Here is an 18320-nt window from a genome sequence, read left to right on the forward strand (position 1 = left end):
TCTGTTAAGTCCAAGACACCTCCAACGCGTGGGCTTGACAAGCTTAAATGCCGTGCGAGCACGCCACTATAAGCCGGGAATGCAACATCGCCAACCACCAACAGCCATGAGCGCCGTGTGGATAAGAACGCCAAAGTCAAACCCATTCTTGGGTTCTGGGCCGTTTGGCAGCGCCTTGCACGGGAATTGCCGATTGTCATACATGAGATATGGGTCTGTCATGCGCGGGATCTTTCCTCCTGTCGATGTATATCTAGATCGTGTTGCCCCAGCTCAAGGTCAGAGCTGTTGCGCCTTGATTATTCAATACAGCAGCTGGAACTGATAGCTCCGCTAGCCATTCTCCCGCTATAATGGCAGCCGACAAGGATTTCACCACCGACGAAGAAGTCGCAAATTCAGAGTCTATTACCACACCTCAAAAATTCCCAGGTACCAGAGCCCGCATGCCTCCCGTTCGCCATATTATCTAACACCAGTAGTAAAATGGTACCGCTCAACCTACTACAACGCCCTAATCCTCGGAATGTGCAACTTCCTCGCCCCGGGAATCTGGGGTGCCATGAATTCCCTCGGTGGCGGCGGCGCCTCAAAGCCCTACCTCGTGAATACCGCGAATGCGCTAACCTTCTGCCTCATGGTTCTATCCTGCTTCTTCGGCAGCGTGGTCGTGAAGTTCATCGGGATCAAATGGACACTCATTATCGGGACAATGGGGTACGCGCCCTACGCCGCAGGGATCTACACACAAGTCCGGTACGACAGCGACTGGCTCACGCTCTTCGGCGCCGCGCTGTGCGGCATCTCAGCAGGACTCTTCTGGATGGCAGAGAGCGCAATTGCACTCAGTTATCCAGAGCCCCATAACCAAGGCCGCTTCCTAGGCTTCTGGCTGAGTTTCCGTGTACTGGGCCAGATCGTCGGCGGGGCAATTAATATCGGCGTGAACATCCACCGCGATACGGCGGGGAGTGTCAGTTACGTAGTCTACTACATATTCATCACCCTGCAAGCCCTGGGCCCCTTCGCGGGCTTGCTCCTCACGAGCCCGAAGAACGTCCAGCGCACCGACGGCGTCCCCGTGAAACTGCGCATCGCGAACGACGTCTGGTTCGAGATCAAAGCGATGACTAAACTCCTAGCCAGCAAGCGCTTCGTCCTCATCATCCCGCTGATCTGGCAGGCGACGTTCAGCGAGGCCGTCATGTTCACGTATAACTCGCTGTGGTTCTCGGTGCGGGCGCGCGCGCTGGGCTCGTTCCTCTCGGGGATTATGGCGATTATCTCGGGGAACTTGCTGGGCGCTTTCTTGGACTCCAGGGTTTCGTTGAAACTGCGCAGCCGCGTGGGGTTTATTGTTGTTTTGGGCCTCCAGGGGGCATGGTGGGTTTGGGGGACGGTTGTCGTTACGGACTTCCATAAGTCGAATCCTGTCTTTGACTGGAGTGATAGTGGCTTTGGACGGGGGTTCCCGCTTTATCTCTTTTGGGTTGTCGGGTTTCAGTTGAATTATATGTTTTTGTATGTCTCTCCGCCCTGTCTCCGTCTGGGGATGCGGTATTCATGGCGGGGATGTTGGGTGGGATGTGTTGCTAACGGAATGCAGGTACTTTGTCGTCGGCAACCTAGCAAAAGACGAAGAAGAGGTCGTCCGTATTGCGAGTCTACTGAGAGGCATGGAGTCTGCATCGCAGGCTGTTTCGGTGAGTTTCTCTTTCATATCCGCTATCCGTCTGTTTCTAGGGCTAACATGAACCATTTCCAGTACGGCTTAAGCAGTATCTCAATCATGGCGTCTGTTGGCAGCATCTACCTCAACTTCGGTCTGTGGGCAATTGCCTTATATCCTGCTTGGCTCGTGATTAGGGAGATCGGGGTCTCGTTGGGGGATACGAAGGTTGAGAGGGAGACGAGGACGGCGCGGGAGGTAAATGGTACTGTTGCGCAGTGATATGGGCGAGGTGGCCCTTGGAAGGTGATTCAGTCGACGATCTGGCCAGGCTGAGGGCTGTTGTCCTACGCCGATTCTGCTTCCTTATGAAAACATGCAGTGATGCAAGTATCCATATTCAAGGCTACCATTTCCATTCACGTACGACAACTTGTCCCTGAACTATGGTGTCTGACTGTAGTAGAGAGCAAGACGAGATTGGGTCTAGTAAGGCAGCCCTGGCAATATGAAATCTAAAACAAGGGGGATGAAAGAGGGGGAGTAAAATCTGAATCGAAACAACTGCAGCAGTAAGAATCACTTAAAACCAAGTATTACCATGTTGTGCATCATACGGCAGCACCTGGGGCATAACCCCGTCCCAGATGTCACCACCCCTTCTCTAACATGGGAAAACCACAATACCTCACAACCTCCAAGTGGTCATTCTCCTGCGCTGACGCACACTCCGCACAGCACTCGTCCACTATGCAGCATCTCCGCTCCCAGCACGTATACCAGCCCCCAAGCCCCCAAGCCGACTCAGCGGATAGTGACACTCCTGGCAGGCCCGATGATATCTGTACTCGACGCACTGTGCAAATACAGACTACACAGCATTGTCGTCTAGCATTTCTGTAGCCGGGTCACGAAGCAGCTGGTATATCTCCTCCGTGGTATGATAATCCTACCCGTCCACGGCAATCCTCAAGTTGTTCGCGATGTCCACAGGCGTGAGGCCGCAGGTTGTCTTCGCGTCTGCAGCCTTGCTACCACAGGCAAGAAGCATACGCACAATATCGATATACCCGTTGGCCACGGCGTAGCACAGCGGAGTCCGGCCCATGTCGTCGGGTATATCAATGTAGTCAAGATGCGAAGGACGGGGCGCTCCCCGCCCGCGGCCTAGCCCTAAGTCCAGGCCGGCAACCAGCTCTCCACGCCGGTTCCACGTCCTCTCGCCCGTCCCATTCGGCAACAGCTCAGCAACAACACCCGAACGCCCATGCATGGCCGCCAGACAGAGCGGCGTCTCGCCATTGCCGTGTTCCGTCTTCGCAGCCGGATCAGCGCCCCAGGCCAGTAGTATGCGCATAGTAAACGCATCCCCGTACTGCGCAACATGGTGAAGAAGCCGTCCAGACTCCATCTCCGCCGCAGTCGTCGGTCGCGCGCCATTATCCAGTAACATCGCGATGATATCTCGGCGCTCCCAACTCAACGCTGAGCACAGCGGCGTCTCGCTGCTGGCGAGGGCCCCTTCGACATTCGCCTCCGCGTCGATGAGCATCTTGAGGATCTCCGTATGTCCCCCACTCACTGCTCTGGATAGAGGCATCGCCCATCTGGGTCTGGAATCGTCTCCGTCCGCAGGGTTAACCGGCAGTCCGGCGTCGAGCATGCGCCGCACGATCTCCGGGGAGCCGCCGTCAACCGCAACAGTGAGAAGTCGCGGCCTCGCCTGTCACTCTCGTTCTCAGACAGCCCCGTCAACGACAAGCCATACTCCACCAACAAAGACAGGATATCCGGATCCCCCCTCTCCAGCGCCGCGCTCAGCACAGTACCTCAGAACTCATCTCGACAGTCGAGCGAAGCCCCATGCTCAAGCAGCAGGCGTATCGCGCCAATATCACATGCGTACCCCGCAGAGCCTACCGGCGGCGCGCGGGCCAGAGCGGCAATCGCACCTAGCAACGGCGCCCGCGCCCCCTACTCACAAACCCCGCCATATCAAACCCCTTCCTCTTCCCCAAAACCTCCAGAATCCACCTGAGGACTTGTTGATTCCCATCCCACGCCGCCAAGCCCAGCGCTGTCTCTCCCTTGCGGCTCTCAACCGCCGCATCGGCACTTGCCTCCAGCAGCATCTTGACCATATCGCACGCAAGCACCCCGCATCCCACGCCCCCAGCCCGGATGAAGATCCTCTCGCGCTGATACCGCTCCCCGCCCCATTTCGGCTTCCCCTCAGCCCGCGTGTACCCGTTGACGTCTGCGCCGGCGTCAATCATCATCCCCCGCGACACTCAACCCCTGCAATCCAACTACGTCGGCAACTCCCTAAAGTCCCTCCGCCTGTCCGTCGAGGCCAGCCTCACAAAGCTGCAGACAAGCTACATCGACATCCTCTACCTGCACTGGTGGGACTTCACCACCTCCGTGAAGGAGGTCATGCACGGCCTAAACGCCCTAATCACCTCGGGCAAGGTGCTTTACCTCGGCGTCTCTGACACACCCGCGTGGATAGTTGTTAAGGCGAATGACTACGCCCGCGCCCACGGGCTCCGCCCCTTTAGTGTCTACCAGGGTAAATGGAACGCCGGGTTCCGCGACATCGAGCGCGAGATCCTGCCCATGTGCCGGGACCAAGGTATGGCTATTGCGCCGTGGGCGCCGCTGGGACAGGGGAAGTTCAAGGCTGCGGAGGCCCGGAACGCTGGGGACGGAAGTGCGCGCGGGTCGAACATGACTGAAGAAGACGTCAAATTGTCTGATGCGCTGGAGGCGATTGCGAAGATGAAGGGAGTTACGCTGCATGCGATTGTACGTTCCTGTACCTGTTACCCGCCCCCAATCCTACCACTCCTACCTTAAATACCTACCATGAATAACCCAAAAGCAAACCCGAACCATCTAACGAAGACCCAAACCCCAGGCCCTCGCATACATCATGCACAAAGCGCCCTACGTCTTCCCGATCGTCGGGCAGCGCAAGCTCGAACACCTGCGCGCCAATGTCGAAGCCCTGAGCGTGCGTTTGTCGTCCGCCGACATCGATGAAATCGACGCCGCGTCTTCCTTCGACATCGGCTTCCCCATGAACTTTGTTTTCCACGAGTACTCGTCCCAGCGGACTACCGCCGCGGACGTCTGGCTGACGAACGTCTCGGCACGGATTGATGCGCCGCCGCATCAGAGCCCTGTTGTGCCGAGGGGGGAGTAGATGTGCACCGTACCTGGGGTTAGTTTTACCTAGCGAATTGTCTAGGGAGTGAGAGGTGGATGCAGGTGGTATGGTGCCCAGGTGGATATTCATCATAGAGGCAAGCGTCTCGATCAGGTAAATAAATATAGAGAGTCCTTGCCGTAAACTGGACTGCAGTTATCTTGCTTGATACAGCCCTAAGTAGGTAGACTCTTAAGTTATATATAAGAAATAAAACTCGTGCCTGGGTCTTTCTACTTTTTGGCATGGTACATTACTGAAAGCTAGATATAATCACCTGTAAGTATTGGGATTCTCAAGCTCCGAGTCTTCAGATATTCACGACCTGACCTTATCAGGGGAGATATATTAAACCACGATACTCTACGGACAGAGCCTCCAATTGCAACCAGCCACGAGAAGTGGGAACAACGGTACAACCACGTCTGCGGCTGAAGATCAGTTTACAGCACAACCACCTCGCTAGACGAGATAACCAATCCAAGTCCACGGCGCCGGTATACTGGTGGATCCATCTATACCGATAATTTTCAGCTACGTCTTAGCGTAGCGTTAGCACAATGCTTGGTCCCTATCAGCTCAGCCCGCCTCCCAGGCTGTGGACATCATGAAGCCAATGTGGCCTTTTATGGGGTGAGAAGTCAACAGACTTCCATTGATCACCGTGTAAGATGAGGATCTTATTTAAATTTATAGGGTAGGCACCTACGATACGTGGTAAAAGCCCGAGCAACCACTGGCATCTACCCTGCGAAAAGCTTGCACGATGTGAAGAATGGATCTGGCCCCCAACTTGTGAAAACGGGGCATCCTGTGAAGAACATCTAACGACTCAAGGAGTGGGCCTATACCTCCTTTTCTAGGCGCAGATGGGCAGCTGAATGACTAGGGTGCGGCTGAGCCACCAGCTGGAGCCCCCGCCAGATACTCCACATGCCCTGGGTGACGAGTATAAAGCACTCGCAGTCTCCCTAACCACGAGTCATCCCATAGTCTCGAACAATACCTAACTATCATTCCAGTCGCTCTCCAAAATGGCTACCTCAGCCCCAACCGCAAAACCCATCGTCCTCATCATCTGCCCCCCAGAACCAGGCCACACAAATCCCCTCGTCCCGCACGCAACGCATCTCATAAACCGCGGCCACAAGGTCCACTTCATCGCCGGCCCTTCATCCCAAAATGCCATTGAAAGCGCGGGCGCAACCTTCCACGCCCTCCACAGCCTCTGGAAACCGCACATGTTCGATGAAATGCACAGCTTCCCCGACGAGCCCTCGCGCTTCATATACGGGATGAAACACAACTTTATTGACCTGACGGAACCAGGCATGAGGGTTATTTCGAGTGTGCTCGAAAGGATCCGGGACGAGCACGGACCTAGCCAGGAGGTTGTTGTTGTGCAGGAGTATGCCGCTCTCGCCGCGTGGCCGTTTATCTTGGGTGCCCCGCTGCCGAAGGGTTATGAAAAGTTTCCACGCCTTATTGGATTCTCGACGGTGCCCCTGCCGATTTCAAGCGTTGATACGGCGCCCTTTGGACCTGGGTTGCCGCCTGATAGCTCCGAAGAGGGCCGCGCACGGAATAAGGCTATGTATGAAGCAACCAAGGGGTTCGGGGAGGAGATCGCGCGGTACGCGAATGAGATTTACGCGAGGGTTGGGGCGAGAACTATTCCCGAGGACATCTCGCCGCTGGACTTTTGGGCGACTGCTGGCGATGTTGCCGTGCAGCCGTGCAGTGCTAGTCTTGAGTATACCAGGAGTGATCTCTCGCCGAGGATCCTGTTTATCGGTGGTCTGCCGCGGAGGGAGATTGCCAGCACTGATCTCCCTAAGTGGTGGAGTGAGCTGCTGAATGCTAAGCGGGCGGGCAAGAAGATTGTCTTTGTGAGCCAGGGGACGTTTAGGCTTGACTATAAGGAACTGCTTATCCCGACGCTGCGGGCCCTTGGTGAGAGGGAGGACTGTATGGTGATTGGAGCCCTAGGAATCAGGGGTTCAAAGCTTGAAGAGGGCGTGGAGGTTCCGGCCAACGCGAAGGTCGTGGACTTCTTGCTGTATGATGCTGTCTTGGAGCATGCGGATGTCTTTGTCTCCAATGCGGGTTACGGAGGGTTCATGCATAGTGTTATGAATGGGGTGCCGATGGTGTTGGCTGGGACGGGCCGTGAGTTTCTCCCCTCTTTCTATGGTCTCTTGTGTTTCTAAGGATATATACTAACCATCGGGCTGTAGAGGACAAAGCCGAGGTGGCAATGCGTGGGGAGTGGGCTGGAATCGCTGTCAACCTGCGAACGAGCACGCCGACCGACAAGGCTTTGCAAGAGGGTGTCGACAAGGTGTTGTCTGACAGCAGCTTCAAGAAGCGCTGTGTCGAAATCAGGCAGGAGAACGAGGAGCTCAACTGCTTGGCGCTGCTGGAGAAGTTGGTCAACGGGGACGCTTAGACAATAGTATATATTCATCAATGATAGTAATACCACGATGCATTGCGCCACCGACTCTAGCAAGTATTCGTTGGATATCGCGAGGCTCCAGAGTTGTTCACTACCTATAGTATAGTTGAGAATGATGGCAGGTAGGGTAGGTCACTATCAAAGTGCAATAGACCTGAGCAGTAACCCTGAATGTCTCAAAATATCTAAGAAGAGAAATTCCGTTGATCTTTGTCGAGAAATTGAGCAGACTCTGATGTAGCTTCGTCCGGTTCCCACGCCAGAACACGCTCCTTTGCCTCTTCCATCTTCCTCTTGACCAGGGTTTCCATGTCCTCCTTCCCCCGCTCGTCAAGCAGGTCTATCCTCTCTGTCCAGCGATCCTCATCAGAAATCGTCCCAGGCCCGAAGAATCGCGTGTCCAGCTTCTTCCAGAAGATGAAGTCAAATGCAAAAGGCTTCCTGGCAGCATACGCAACCCAGAAATCCCCTGTGTCCCAACTCCGTCGCATGTGTCCCGAGAGTCTTTGGTCCTCGGACAACCTCCCACGTTCAATGGCGGTGTTCTCGCACTTCTCTAAGACTTTGAGGAATATTTTTAGGCGTTTGTCATATGTCTCGCTCCACGCGTCCAGCCCTTCGCGCCAGTACTCTGGCGGGTCGAGCAGGAGCCACCATGGCGGCGCATGGCTGAACTCCACCGGGGCTGCATACGAGAACTCCCAGTCAACAACGCCAAAAATTTCCAAGTTTTCGTTGATTAGGACGTTTGCGGGCCTAATATCGTTGCACCACAACGGGAATGCATCGTTGTTGGATGTAGGTGAAGTTAAGAAGCCTTCGCGCGCGAGCTTGCGAAAGAGGAATCTGGCGACGTACTTGCGGCGGCAATCATTCTCTGAATCAATGGCGTCGTTCCGTTGATGCCACAGATGAGCCATCTGTAGGTCTGCGAGATACTCAAAGTAGAACTGGGCGGAGTCAAAGTGTCTGTCCGGTAGGCTAGATCGTGGCAGAGTTCTGAGCCTGACAAGCTGGTTGAAGGCGAATGTGAGAGGTTTTATGTGGAATTCCATGTGAAATCATCGATCTGTATCAGACTCCCGATTTGAGGCAATGTCACTCTTGAGAGTTTCCGGAGGACGGCCGCCATCTCCCCGTACAGTCTCTCGAGTTTGTCTTCATCAATGGACGGATCAGGATTGGTCGGTCTTCTATTCCAAGGGACGGCGTGTTGAGTGCTTTGTGCATGGTGAGTGCATGCTCGATATACTACATCAACATGAAGGCGCCCGATCCTTGAATAGGCGGGCCTGGATCCTTGCTACCAAAGTGCAGGACCAAGGGCACCGAAATCGAAGTCTGATCCTGGATGTATTTCATGGTTGCAACCTCATACCGAGTCTTTTCCTCTGGAAACATTGTTGTGCCGGGCTTCGTAAGTCGGATCATCACCGAACCCCGAATCTGAAATTTCATGCGAAACCATACGTTAAAGACCCCGCCTCGAGGGCTGCATAATTCGGTTGGAGTGTGCTTGTGATGCTCGATAACGAAGTCGCCAATCTTCCATAGATTCTCGGACTTAAAGATATAACTGAGACAAGCGTCTGAAATCGATTCCCCTCTTTTCCAGGCGACGTCGTCAAATGGCATACGCGGCCGCATTGCGTGGATAGATATGCTCTCCTCAAACGGCCCCGAGCTTGAAGGATTGTCTGGGACTTGAACAACAGGACGGGCTTTGAGTTTTTGATCGGATCCAGCACCAAGGGCCTGCCTTTTCTTTGCGAAGGTGAAGGCCCCTCAATGGGTATGAGGGGAGGCTCACCGCACAGTGGGGCTCACGATCAATACAACGCTTGCATTCCCTTAGCATCATCAATCACGGCGGTTGTGTTGTTTTGCATTGATTAGGTGACAAGGACAGACATTAGCCAATCACGCTCTCTCGAGTACCGCCGCCATGCCCAGCATTGCAAGGAGTGGTATCCGTGCCTTCCAGCGCACCCACCGCCTTTGTCTTATGGGTGCGCCACGCATTTTTCATAGTCACGCATTTTTCGTACTTTTTTAAAATTTAAGGCTATATAATAATAAATATAATTATTTATTAATCTAAAAGTCTTTTCTTACCTTTATAGCATGTTTCTTATTCTTAATTACCTGCTAAATATTCTCCTGCGGGCGCTGGGTAGGCTTATATTTATAAACTTTTTTAAATTACTTTACTAGCTTCCTCTTCTCCACCGCGCAATCTTTGGCCTTATAGTTACTAATTAACTAAATTACATCGCGAATTTTTATAATTTTATTTTAGGATAGCAGTTTAACTTAACACCTAGTATAATTCCGGTGTTAAGGCTTTTATATAGCGTGTATCTTGCAAATTACTTCCTGTGTTATCTGCAACTCCTCCAGCTTTAATATCTAGTGTTAAAAAATCTTGGTTAAATTCCGCCTTGCCTTATCTAAAATATTAATAATATCCTTTATAATCTTTGCCTAATTCTATATAAGCGCGTTAATTGTTGCTGGAGGACTATTCTTAATACTAAAGAATAGTAGTAAAAATAATATATAACTCCTGCGGAGCTCTGGTATAGATATATTAGGGATTACTAGCTTATTATAAAGCTACTTAATAATTTATACTTTATTAACCAGCCAAATTCCGCGATCCCTAAACACTTCTTAAATAATTTACTGTGAGAATACCTTCGCGCGTACTAGTGCAATAACTTTTAGGAATTTAGTCTTCCTGTACGGCCTACCACCCTAAAATAATAAGTTATTATTTAAAAGCCAGAATTATTACTTATAATTAAGAAACGGCTTTCCGTCAAGCGGCTGGTAAAGGTAAGTTAAATAAGGAAGGAATTTAAAGGGAATAATGTTATTATCCTTGTAATATTATAAGAATTTAAGTATAAAGTGCGAGCCGTGGCTATTAAATATTAAGTAACACTTCTTATTTATTTTTATACACTTTTTTATAGCCTGGTTAAATTAAATTAGCCAGCCAAGCGCGAGTTTATTTAATATCTATTTATTTAATAAGATTACAGTAATAGTACTAGCTGGTAAGGTATAAGGTCCTTGGCCTTAGAAGGGGTTAGCAAATAGTGTGAAAGGGTGTAATACACCTAAAAGGATAAGAATAAAAGGGTTTAGAAGCCTTTTTCCAGAAACTGGCTTTATTATAAAATTAATGCTAAGAATTAAAACTCTCCCCTTGCGGAGGATAGGTATCCTTTGTACGCGCTAAGTTAGCATAGGTGCTAACTTAGCCTATTTATAAAAAATCCTCCGCGGATATTTTTAAGTTCTTATAAAAGGGCTATATATAATATTATAGGCCTTATAACTACCCCCCTTTTTTATAGCCTTGGTCCCTTAAGGCCTATATCCTTGCAGTTTTTATAACTAGCTTAGATATCCTAAAGCACCCTTAAAAAACCTCCACGGCAGCCTAAAAAAACCTTTTATAAGAGAAAAAATTCTTGCTACATAATAAAAAAAGGTATACTTCCCCATATACTACCACCCTTGTAACCCTTTATACACGGCCTTAAGAGCTCTTCTTAATTATATTAAGTTTTTATAAGCACCCTTCCCTAAAGCATTAGGCCTTGCCCTGCAAGATTATTTATTTCTTTATATATTAAGATTCCTTGCAGATTATAAATATATATTATTATTATAGGTGCCTTAATATATTTAATTATTTTTATATACTTCCTTGCATCTTAAGTGCAATACTTCCGCGAGCATGGTCTCCGCAGGATAAAGGCTATTTTAATACTATAAATCTTATAAAAATCCCACTAGGTGTCCTATACTTCCAGCCCCCCTCCTGCTTTATATATTATTTAGGAAGTTTAGCAAGAAGGTTAAAAAACTATAACTTTTATAATAGCACCTGCTAGCTACACTTGTTATTACCTGCAGGAGAAATATTATTTTAGGTTATTTTTTTTATATTAGTTTTTAATACTAAAATACCCTTTTATTCTCTCCCTTCTCTTTTTCTTCTTCCTCTTTAACAACACACTTTAAGAACTTTGTAAGTATGGCCATTTCTTCGCGGATTTTTTATTACTATTTATCCCATGTTATCTCTGGGTTATTTTTAAAAGGTCCTCCTGGTTCTTAGCCCTTTTATAGCCATGGCTCGTGAGGTCTTCCAGGCGCCCATGAGTAACATGCTCTAGCACTTTTATTCTTATATCTCTTTTATTTTTTATTATATATTTTTTACTTTAAAATTACTATATAAGGTTCTCCTGGCTCTTAGCCACCTATTAGCTTTAGTAAGTAAGATCTTATAAATACTCTTAAGTAATATATTCCAGCACTGCACTTTTTTACTTTACTTTTATAGCCCTTATAAGCAGGTAATTATTAACTTATATATAAATCTTTTAAGCTATTAAAAATACCTCCTGCTATTACCACTTCCCTGTTCCCGGCCTTTTTCATGCCCCCGCCCGCGGCCGCTCGCGGCCTTAATCTTTAGGCTGGCCTGGGTGCTAATAACCAGCAGCATCTTAACCTCTAGTTAAATTTAATAAATACCCTTCCTTCTTATATAATTACCCGGGGAAACATAACCATGGTGCTATTTAATATTATTACATAGCTGCTAGCTGCTGTGAGTGTTCCTAATACTTCTTTTATATATACACTAACACCTCGCAGTTGCCCGGCCACCTCGTGGTTAACACACCCCCCGCCCAAGGTAGGCCACTCTTTAGGGAGGCCTGGGATATCTTGCCTCCGGGCATGATAATAGTTAATAACTAGGCTATGGCTTAGTTTATTAACTATCCAGGGAATATATTATTTTATTAAGAAACCTTCTCCGTGAATAACCCTTTAATCCTGCCTGGCCTTGCACCCTGGGATGGTACTAAGCCCCTGTCTAGCTAAGAAAAATAATAAATTTTTACCCCAGTGCGTAGGCATGTATATTAATGCGGCTACGCCAGTGGGATTTAAATTATAAACCATGTATAAACTCGCGAGGCTATTCTTATAACGCGTGCTGGAAATAAACCTTTTTATAGCTATAAGTGTACTAAGTGCTATTACCTGTTTACTAGGATTAGTAAAGGCCAACCTATATTTGTGGAATGCATTTCTAGGGGGATTAGCAAGAAGTATAATAATTACTTATATTACTTAACTCCTTATTTTTTATGTAAGACTGGGTAGTTTAATCAGGCACTGCGGGCTTAAGTTCTGGTGGATGGTCACTAGTTAATTCGCCCGCAGAGCCTTCTCTTATAGGGATAATAGGCTTTATTCCCTGTGCCCATGAGGCATACGCGTACGATGGCAATTTTCATGGAGAATAATTAGGTGTTGGTTTAGAAGGGGAGGATGCTGTTAATCAGGTTTATAAAGAATATTTTTGCCTTGTTTTTATTTTTTTTATTTTAAATAAGATTTCTTCTTTTTTTTTATTATATACTTCTTATACACCTGTAAGTGCTTTAAGTTTCTAACTAGCTCCTCCGTGACCTCCCTATATCCTAATTACTTTACTTAAAGCCACTTGGGATTATTAATACCTGGACCTAGAATATCCTTTATATAATATTCTTTTTTATTCTTATTTATAAACCTGGTTTTATAACACTCATAAGTATTTACTCCCTTTATCTCCTCATGTTCGCGGAGCATGAATATATAAAATATATCATGTATATAAAGACTAGCTGGTAAAGCCATATAATAGGTATTCTGTCCTATCCGCTTCACCATCCTTCGCGGACCAGACCGGAGCTAATCTAACTTCTGGTTTAGCCTTATCCGCGACTAATTTACATTGCTAATCTAAACATAGTTACTAACCTAAAAGGTTCTCGCGACCCTTTTTATATTATAATACTTTATCTACAAGGCCTGAGTAACTTTAATACCCTTCCTGGCCTCCTCGCGGATCTCCTGGAGGTGTCTTATCTAATTAGACACCTTACGGGACACCTTATCCCCCAGTTTTAAGTTTAGTATAATAACCCTGGGATTTATTTTATATACCATATAAAACAGTGTATCCTAAATAAATGCCTGCCGCGAGTTATTATATATAAACTCCGCGAGAGGCAGATAATTAACCTAATTATCCTGCAAGAAGTTAATATATCCTTGCAAGAATTACTTTAAAATACTATTTAAGTATTTTATTTAGTTATTTATTTATAAATAATATACAGTACTTATCAAGTACTTTACTAAGATGTAGTATATAAAGTTTAACTAAAACCTTTTTATAAAGACACTCCCACGGTCTGTTATAATATTTACAGGCACGCCATGTAATTAAAATACCTTATAAATCACCAGGTAAGCTAGTTCAAGGCCCTTAATTAACTTCCTTGTGGGGATAAAGTAAGCCATCTTACTTATCCTATTTATTATTACCAAAACAGTATTATACGCCTCCCGCGAGCTATTAAGATCTTTTATTTTAATACTTGCAGGCAGGTTTATAATAAAATCCATGCTAATCTGCTCCCAGGGCTCCGCGGGTACTAGCAAAGGCTAAAATAAGCCTTATTACTTACTATAAATCACCCTTAAACCCTGGCAGATACTACATGACTTGCAGTACTTTTTAATAAAGTTATATATCTCTGGCTAAAAGAACCTTTGCTTAACCAGCTCCAAGGTTCTTTTTTCTGCAAAGTGCCCTGTAAATAGGTTATTATATAACTTTGCAAGAATTTTTATTTATAACTAGTAATAATCTAGAATATATAACCTTTCCTGGTTATATAAGAGGCCCTGCCGCACGCGCCATTATTTTTATGGCCGCGGAGTGCTTTTATATACCTTAGGGTTCCTCCCCTGTAATTTATATTTATAAATTATACCCAGGACCTTTCTTGCCAAGGGATCCTGCTTTAAAAAAGCTGGTAAACTCTCTAAGATTTTTTGCAAGGGATTTGGCCTAAATAGCCCCTTCTCTTTATAAATCCTCCTTACCTCCTTGTAAGGAACCTTTATTTTTAATAAAGGATCACTATTATTAATAGTTATAGCTGCAAGCCATACTTGCCCAAGCTGCCAGGGACCTAACCTATTCACATAAGTTATAAATTAGTCCCTTCCCAGGTCTTCTTGTAAAGCCTATACTATAGTATTTTTTATAATTATACTTAAGAATATATCCTCCTGGGCACCTTGCGTGTTTGTAATACCTAATTACTAAAGCAGCTTTTATTTTACTTGCTTTGCGTGACCCTCTTGGTCTTCTTTATATTAACTATTTTATATATAATTAATTCTTTATAAAGATCTATCCGCAGGGTTTAATTTCCCTGTATAATAAGTAATTTAAAACTAGAACCCAGCTAAAAACTAAGACTAATAAATCTATATCCGCGAGAGCATCTTTATTAGTAACTGGAACATAGCCAGCGCCCTATGGTCTGTGACCACCTTAACCTCTTATAACACACCTTAAAAATAGTGCCTTCACTCGCGGAAGAACTTTATAATAGCCAGGAGCTCTTGCTCTCCTGTTATATAGTTATACTTTAATATAATAAGTTTTTATAAGAAAAAAGCCACTGGCTTTTATATTTTATCTAAATATAACTAAGTTAATACTCCACAGAGACTACCTCCCGAGGCATTTATTTTTACCCGCGTGAGTAATTTTTTTATAAAATAGTTTAATTTCACTATCTTCCTAAACTTCTTCTTAAGGAAGTTTACTGCCTCACAGGCCGCCGGGGTTATTACTAACCCCTTATCCTTAGTTATCCTCGCGGGACTGTCCTTAAGCTTTTTAAGAAGATTTATAAGGACTGCTATTACTGCTATATAGGCATGAATAAACCTGCGGTACTAATTAGTAAACCTAAAAAATACAAGAATATTATATACTATCTCTGGCATGGGCCACTCCTAAATTATAGCTACTTATAATTCCTCCATCTTAACTTTGTTAAGTGTAATAATATACCCTAGGAAGTTAATTCTCTGTATAGTAAAGTTATATTTACTTTACTTGCAGTATAGCCCTGCCCCGCGGAGCCTCTTAAGTACCTCGCGGACATGCTTTTTATAACTATTTATATCTTATAAGAATATAATAATATTATTAATATACATAATCACTGTGATATCCAGCAAATCTTAAAAGACCTAGTTTATAAACCCTTAAAATATTACAGGGGTGTTTATAAGCCTAAATAGTATTATTAAATACTTAAATAACCTATACTTTATATAAAAGGCTATCTTTTACTTATCTTTTTTTATAATCTAAATCTAATTATAGGCATCCTAAAGATTTAACTGTGTATAAATCCTCGCGCTACTTAATCTCGCGATTATCTTATTAATAAAAGGAAGTGGATAATAATTCTTTATAAATATAATATTTAGCCCGCGGAAGTCCATGCATATATAAACTCCGCTATTTTTCTTAGGTGTATATAACAGCAGTACCCCAGCCAAAGATTTAAATAAATAAATTTATTCCTTCGCGAGCATGATTTATACATACTTATAAATAGCTACAGTCTCCTGCGGAGAATAGTAATATAAGGGCCTAAACAATGGCTCCTTACCTTTCTTAATCTTAATCTTAAGATTAACCCCTTTATAATAGGGTAAAAGTTATTAGGATTTCTTTTTTAAAAAGATAATTGCAAGATCCCTGCACTAATCTAGCAGCTTATTACTTAATATAATTTATTTAATTTTTATCACACTAATTTAAAAGGGTTATAGCTAGTCCTTGTAAACCCCTTTTACAAACTCTTCCGCGGAGACCCCTTTTACTTAATAATCTTGCTTTATAAAGGTTAATTCCTTTAAAGCCTAAATAATCCGCGGGTTGTAGATCTCCAACCATGGCATTCCTAGTATTATTTATTTTATATTTAGGGAAATTACTATAAGCACCCTAAACTCCTTCTAGTTCCCGTGCAAGTCCTGGAGGGTTATATCTACCTCCGTGATACCCTTATTCCGCACTCGCCCTTTATTAATAGCACGCGTGAATATTTAGTATGGCAAGATCTTTTATCCTGCCTGCTTTACAAGAAGAGAAGGAACTATATTTACTTTACTTTTATAATTTATAAGCACCTTGCAATCCATGGCTGCCCTGCTAGGTAAGGTAATCTTTGCAGGTAAGATTATTTACCTTATAAAAACCTAATTTATTTTTAGCTAAGATTATTTACTAGTAACTATAGCTATTATTATAAAGTCCTTATATTATTTTTTATTCTTTACCTTCTTTTTAAAATATAAATAATTTAATTTAATATACCTAATTTTCTTGCAGTAGTAACACTAAGGCTCTTACTTTTTTTTTTTTTTTTTACCTTTTTTTTAAGATATAAATAATTTAGTTTAATATACCTAATTTTCTTATAGTAATAACACTAAGGCTCCCACTTCTTTTTTTTTTATAAAAGCAGGCCTTTTAACCTTATAATTACTTATTTTCCGCGAAGATCTCTTGTTCTTGCCCTGTGAAAAGTTATTTAGTTTAAAATTTATGTTCACAGGTTTTGGATTGGTACTAGTCTAATCTTATGACATGGAAGGAAGGCTTGGTTAGAGCTTGGTAACAAGGGACACTAATTCCACGAGCGTTTTTAGGAAGTACGGCTATTCGCGGACCTTTTGCTTTATCGCAGGTGAGTATGATTTAAAAAAGATTTATAAAAGGATAGTATTAATTTAATTTCCCTATTCTCCCAGCTCTAACCATTATTCCCTCTAATATTACAGGTACGCATAATCTGATTTATTCTTAGCTGGTCTTATATATAAAGCCTTACTCTATATAGTATGTAACTTATCTGCAGGATTTCCTAACTGTTTAAGGAAAAACTTGCGGAGGTCCATCCATGTTAGGGTCTTTAATATTTTAGACTTTATGCTTTATAAACCTTGCAGTGTTAAATTAAGATAAAATACTATAAAATTTAAGACCTTTTTTAATAAGAAATTATTAATTTTTTTAAAGGCCTAAACTCTTTTTATAAAGGCATAGTAATCTGCATAGCTTTTATTACTATACTAATCCTTTTTGCTAGGTAATTGCGAGATAAGAGTTTTCTTTTTTAAAAGCATAAAAAAAGAGTCTAACCCTTCTTGTACATGCCTGCAAGTAGTCTTGTCTGTGACATGTTTTTTATAAAGCTGTTAAATTAACTTTGCTTATTTTAGTTCCTTCTTTTATAACCTTGCTTGCTCGCGAAGTTCTTCCAGAGATAGTTCCTTAAGTGGCTGTGAGAGGGATGGCTCCCCCTTATATAAAGATATAATAATTTTAAAGTTAGATTCTATTAAGCCTTCGCGAATAGCCGCAAATAAACCTTTTCGTGAGGGGTGGACAGGTGCTCCCTGGATAGTCTCACAAGAGATTATTTTTAGTTACCGCGAGGTTAACCAGGTTCGCGGCATAGGTATAAATTACCCCTTATAAACTAAATATATTAATAAGTATTAAAATTATAAGGTCCTTGGCCTTAGAAGGGGTTAGTAAATAATATAAAAGGGTGTAATACACCTAAAAGGATAAGAATAAAAGGGTTTAAAAGCCTTTTTTTAGAAACTAGCTTTATTATAAGATTAACACTAAGGATTAAAACTCTTCCCTCGCGGAGGACAGGTATCCTCTGTGCGCGCTGAGTCAGCATGGGTGCTGACTCAGCCTATCCGCGGAGGATCCTCCGCGGATATCTCTAAGTTCTTGTGGAAGGGCTATGTACAATGTCATGGGCCTTACATAAGGCCTTGCTATCTTAATACCAGTACTTTATATAGCTTCTGCTTGCTTTAAAAATAAAGAACAGATTTATAAGCTAACTGTTAGCGCAGATATACTTTACCGCAGGAATATTTTTACCTCGCTCGCCCTTTATAAAATTAGGGTAGTTTAATTTATTAAAGACCTTGCAAGCCCGCTCCTGGCCTGGTTAAAATCCGCATTTATTAAAGTTATATACAAGGCGGGCAGGAAC

General features: G+C 44.4%; 4 protein-coding genes across 4 annotated transcripts; 3 read left to right on the forward strand and 1 right to left on the reverse strand.

Moving 5' to 3' along the window:
• Positions 1 to 353: 353 nt before the first annotated feature.
• Positions 354 to 1951, forward strand: BDW74DRAFT_170331 (DUF895 domain membrane protein; the record flags this gene model as incomplete). The annotated part of the gene is made up of 4 exons (XM_073727155.1): positions 354 to 432; positions 483 to 1521; positions 1607 to 1703; positions 1766 to 1951. 4 exons carry the CDS (start codon positions 354 to 356, stop codon positions 1949 to 1951), a joined length of 1401 nt encoding a protein of 466 aa, XP_073579899.1.
• Positions 1952 to 2940: 989 nt separating this feature from the next.
• On the forward strand, positions 2941 to 4877 carry BDW74DRAFT_170332 (NADP-dependent oxidoreductase domain-containing protein; the record flags this gene model as incomplete). Its single annotated transcript, XM_073727156.1, has 3 exons — positions 2941 to 3016; positions 3906 to 4477; positions 4590 to 4877. 3 exons carry the CDS (start codon positions 2941 to 2943, stop codon positions 4875 to 4877), a joined length of 936 nt encoding a protein of 311 aa, XP_073579900.1.
• A 1037-nt stretch (positions 4878 to 5914) lies between these two features.
• Positions 5915 to 7329, forward strand: BDW74DRAFT_187829 (glycosyltransferase; the record flags this gene model as incomplete). Its single annotated transcript, XM_073731578.1, has 2 exons — positions 5915 to 7049; positions 7118 to 7329. The coding sequence occupies 2 exons, from the start codon at positions 5915 to 5917 to the stop codon at positions 7327 to 7329; spliced, it is 1347 nt and encodes a 448-aa protein (XP_073579901.1).
• A 194-nt stretch (positions 7330 to 7523) lies between these two features.
• On the reverse strand, positions 7524 to 9013 carry BDW74DRAFT_187830 (aminoglycoside phosphotransferase family protein; the record flags this gene model as incomplete). The annotated part of the gene is made up of 3 exons (XM_073731580.1): positions 8594 to 9013; positions 8441 to 8531; positions 7524 to 8351 (listed from the first exon to the last, which is right to left on the reverse strand). Exons 1-3 carry the CDS (start codon positions 8983 to 8985, stop codon positions 7524 to 7526), a joined length of 1311 nt encoding a protein of 436 aa, XP_073579902.1. The 5' UTR covers positions 8986 to 9013.
• Positions 9014 to 18320: the final 9307 nt, after the last annotated feature.

This window comes from Aspergillus multicolor (assembly GCF_047715735.1).
Source record: "Aspergillus multicolor strain CBS 133.54 unplaced genomic scaffold BDW74scaffold_32, whole genome shotgun sequence".
NCBI lineage: Eukaryota > Fungi > Ascomycota > Eurotiomycetes > Eurotiales > Aspergillaceae > Aspergillus > Aspergillus multicolor.